General features: G+C 29.7%; 1 protein-coding gene across 1 annotated transcript; it reads left to right on the top strand.

The window, feature by feature from the left end:
• Positions 1-900: 900 nt before the first annotated feature.
• Positions 901-2,075, top strand: LOC112095648 (protein C2-DOMAIN ABA-RELATED 4-like). Its single transcript, XM_024177748.1, has 4 exons — positions 901-1,032; positions 1,128-1,178; positions 1,567-1,717; positions 2,023-2,075. Exons 1-4 carry the CDS (start codon positions 901-903, stop codon positions 2,073-2,075), a joined length of 387 nt encoding a protein of 128 aa, XP_024033516.1.
• Positions 2,076-3,822: the final 1,747 nt, after the last annotated feature.

Below are 3,822 nucleotides of genomic sequence, written 5' to 3' on the forward strand. Positions count from 1 at the left end.
TTATTGGGCTTAATAAAATTAAATAAATGTTGAAGACTTTATACCTAATTATTATTAATGGTTTACATATTGTTGAAATTTAAATAGAAAGGAGGAAGAGACATGTAATCTTTGTAATCTAAATAATTATTTTCTATTTATTTTCTATTTTTAATATTTTGTAAGGTAATTATTTTTTAATCTCAACCAATATATTAGATAATAGAGAATATAAAAAAATGAGAAATAATAATGCCCCAATTCTTAAATAGTTAATGTTTATAGAGTTTGAAGAAGTCAAAAGGCACTAAACAAAATGTTGCATAATTAAATATGGGATTATGGCATTAAAATTTGGTCCTAGTGGCATTGTTGGGGGAAGATGAAGGAACCTTCCTTCATATATTAATTAATCGAAGTATTTTAAGTCACTAAAGTTTAATTGTTGCCATAATAAAATAAATAAATGTTTCAAAACTTATAATTAATTATTATTAATAGTTACATATTGTTAAATTTAAATAGAAAGAGGAAAACAAATGTAATCTTTTGTAATCTAATAATTATTTTTTATTTTTAATATTTTGTAATGTAATTATTTTTTAATCTCAACCAATATATTAAATAATAAAGAATATAAGAATATGAGAAATAGTGATGTTACATCACCTCTTGTAGTCCCACCTGTATATATATATATAAATTTAGATAGATATAGATGTTTTGAAAATAATATGAACCTATTATAATAATTTTGTATAGTATTTTCGTGAAAGTGGGGTTGGTATACAAAAATTATATGGTGACAATATAAATACCCATAAAAAGAATCAAAATTTTACCCGAACTCCGTCTATATATAGTGAGAGAGAATGAGAGATCATAGTGATCACCAACGGTGGATTTACCGAAACGAACAAGATGGGAGTGGCAGACAAAGGTAGACGGACTTCGCTTCTCAGTCTCAGACTTCGTATCAAACAAGGCGTTAATCTCGCCATTCACGATCACTCTGGAAGCGATCCTTGCGTTTTTGTTATGATGGCCAAAGAGGTCATTTCGTTTCTTCTTCTAATTATTTATTATTGCAAATTAAAATTATTCTTTCAATATTTATTAATCACGTTTATGTTTTGTAATTTACGCAGAATATCAAGATTCGTTTTATTGGAAATAATGTTAATCCGGAATGGAACGAGGTTTTTCCGTTTTCAACTACATATCCTAATGTTCCAATCATGCTAGTAAGGTTTCTATTTGTAATCAATTTTGGTCTTCAAAAATGATATTTCATATATAATCATCTTTAAAGCTGAAAATTTCAATAACTAATTTTCTGTTATAGTAGTTACAACACAAGACTTGATTAATATCCAATTTATTCCCATGATTTTTTTTTGTAAAATAAAATAAAATTAAAAAAATGAAAAAGAAAAGAAAAAAAGCTGGAATGATTTAAATTGAAAATTAACAAATTTGCTCTCTTTTTTTTATCCCTTTGATTCTTTTCACCTTAGTTGATGTCCGTAGTTCACATTAATTTCTGGTATTAGTATTAATAATTTTGTTGCTTCTGTCTGATTTCAGTCCGTGTATGACCATGATTCATTTACGAAAGATGATAGAATGAAAGATGCCAAGATTGACATTAGAGAATATATGAAAGACGTAAAGATTAATTTGGAGCCAAGAAACGCTGTTAAAGATCTCGATCTCAAATTGACAAATATAGAATGCGGTAAGTTGCAGGTTCAACTACGGTTTCAACTTCGGTGGACTTGGCTGTGTAACCTATTAAACTTGCATGGAACTACTTTGTATTGCTATAGAGTGTTACAATATATACACGTTACAACTAGCGTAAATAATGAAAGAGAGAATAAGTAATACACTTCTTAACATAATGAACTACTGCACTTCTAAACATAATGAAATACTACCAACTAAGAACGTGAAGATCACGTTAAGCTATTGTAACCTACCTGGTTCCAAGGGTTTTATAATGTTTTATGAATGCTCTTCTTTGTGCTCTTCCATGCATAGATGACTGGTTTCAGAATTTCCGCGGCCTGTCTTTCAGTGAGTTTGAAAGTTAGTGTCAGTTTAGCCGTCATTATGTAATAAAAACTGACCTTGATTGCACTTGTAGCCACTTATATGAATCAGGTTTGTACTCATCGTTTAGGATAAAATAAAAACAATAATGATAATGATAAAATATGTATATATTTCCTCTAAAATGTTTACTTATTTATTTTGTGAGTGAAAAATACATAAGATTTAGTAAGAGCATTTTTGTGACTTGAAATGATCTATTCTGATTACAAAATATAATAGACATATTAATGAAAAATTCTATTGATTCCGATTTTTATTCTTGTAACACAAATTAACAAGTTATTCTAATTTTTATTTTCCATTTCGATTCCAAGTCAGTAAATGCACGATAACGTAGGATCAAATAATTTTTTTATTGATTATACTTTAAAGAAAGGGTGAATTCTGTCAGCATGTCATTTGCTCGAAGTTTCTGATATGGCAAGTGCATGCCAAAAGCGTTCTTAGGAGAGAGAACTTCTAAAGAAGACCAGATGTGAGTCTCACGCTTTTGGACTCCCACTGCCCTCCCAAATAGCAAAGCAGAGTAGCCGGTGACGTGGCAGGCGGCCCATAAAAGTTTTTCTCCTTCTAGGAAGTAGGAAGTAGCTGCTTGCTTTGTTGCTAATGTACTGGTAAAGCACATTCAAAGAGAGAAATAAATGAATAATTTCATTTTATTCCAGCTTTAAAATTCATTCTGTTACTATATTTTCTTGATCCTTCCATAAAATTGTGCTCAAAAAGAAAGATTTGCCATTGGATGAAGGGTAACCTTGTTATAGGATAAATTGATAGTTCCCACCTTTTATTTTTCAAAATTATGTTTCGATTTCGAGCTTATTGTCGGCAAAAGTTTTTCTCCCTTGAAATATGTCATAAGAGCATCTCCAAAAGGATCTTTAAATTTTACTCTTCAAATTTCAATTTGCTTACTGATGTGGCAAATAAGTGTATAGAAAAATATAATCCCCTCCAAAAGACTCACCAAATAAGAATAAATTAATATTATTTTAATCAAATATTTCCCATTATCAAATTGAATTGTCATTTTATTTTTTAAAGGAAACATAAATAATAATTATTGCAGTCTTATCTTTTCAATAAATAATAATAAAATATTAATAGAAGAGGGAGAAACTCACTCGGCAATATTGAAGAGTGAGAAACAAATCTTATTTGAAGAATCTAAATTAACGTGTCTTTTGGAGTGTTTAATATTGATACGACTCTTCAAATAAGAAGTAGAATCTTATTTGAAGAGTTTTTTGGAGATGCTCTAAGTGTACGGAAGTGGTGTGGCTAACCACATTTGGGAATGATCTTCACGTTACTCCTGCACACTGCTTGTAATGCCCGATGCCAATCTCATGCATCTTACTTGCATCGTCAGCTTACTAGCTAATATTGGCTCATTTGCTAAGACAAATCAAAACAGCTATGGAGCAGCCCAAATTTGGAGCCATCACCTGTCCTCATGCATGGCAAATTTTCAATGGCTATAATTACTAGTATGGCAGTGGCCATTTAATTTTATCCAATTGAAAATCAATTAAAATTTGCTCTCTGGTTTCATAAACATTAGCTCATATTCTGTATTATTTACTTCTTGTTAACAATTATAACAATAGGTAGGCATTTGTTACATTAGTTATTTGCTGTTTTTTTCCCTTCTTTAATGTAGGGGAACTGCAGTTGGGTTTTGTTTTTGGAGTATTATATTAGAGAGTTTATATAAATACTGAT

The sequence above is a fragment of the Citrus clementina genome, unplaced genomic scaffold (assembly GCF_000493195.1).
Source record: "Citrus clementina cultivar Clemenules unplaced genomic scaffold, Citrus_clementina_v1.0 scaffold_1, whole genome shotgun sequence".
In the NCBI taxonomy this organism is placed as follows: Eukaryota; Viridiplantae; Streptophyta; class Magnoliopsida; order Sapindales; family Rutaceae; genus Citrus; species Citrus x clementina.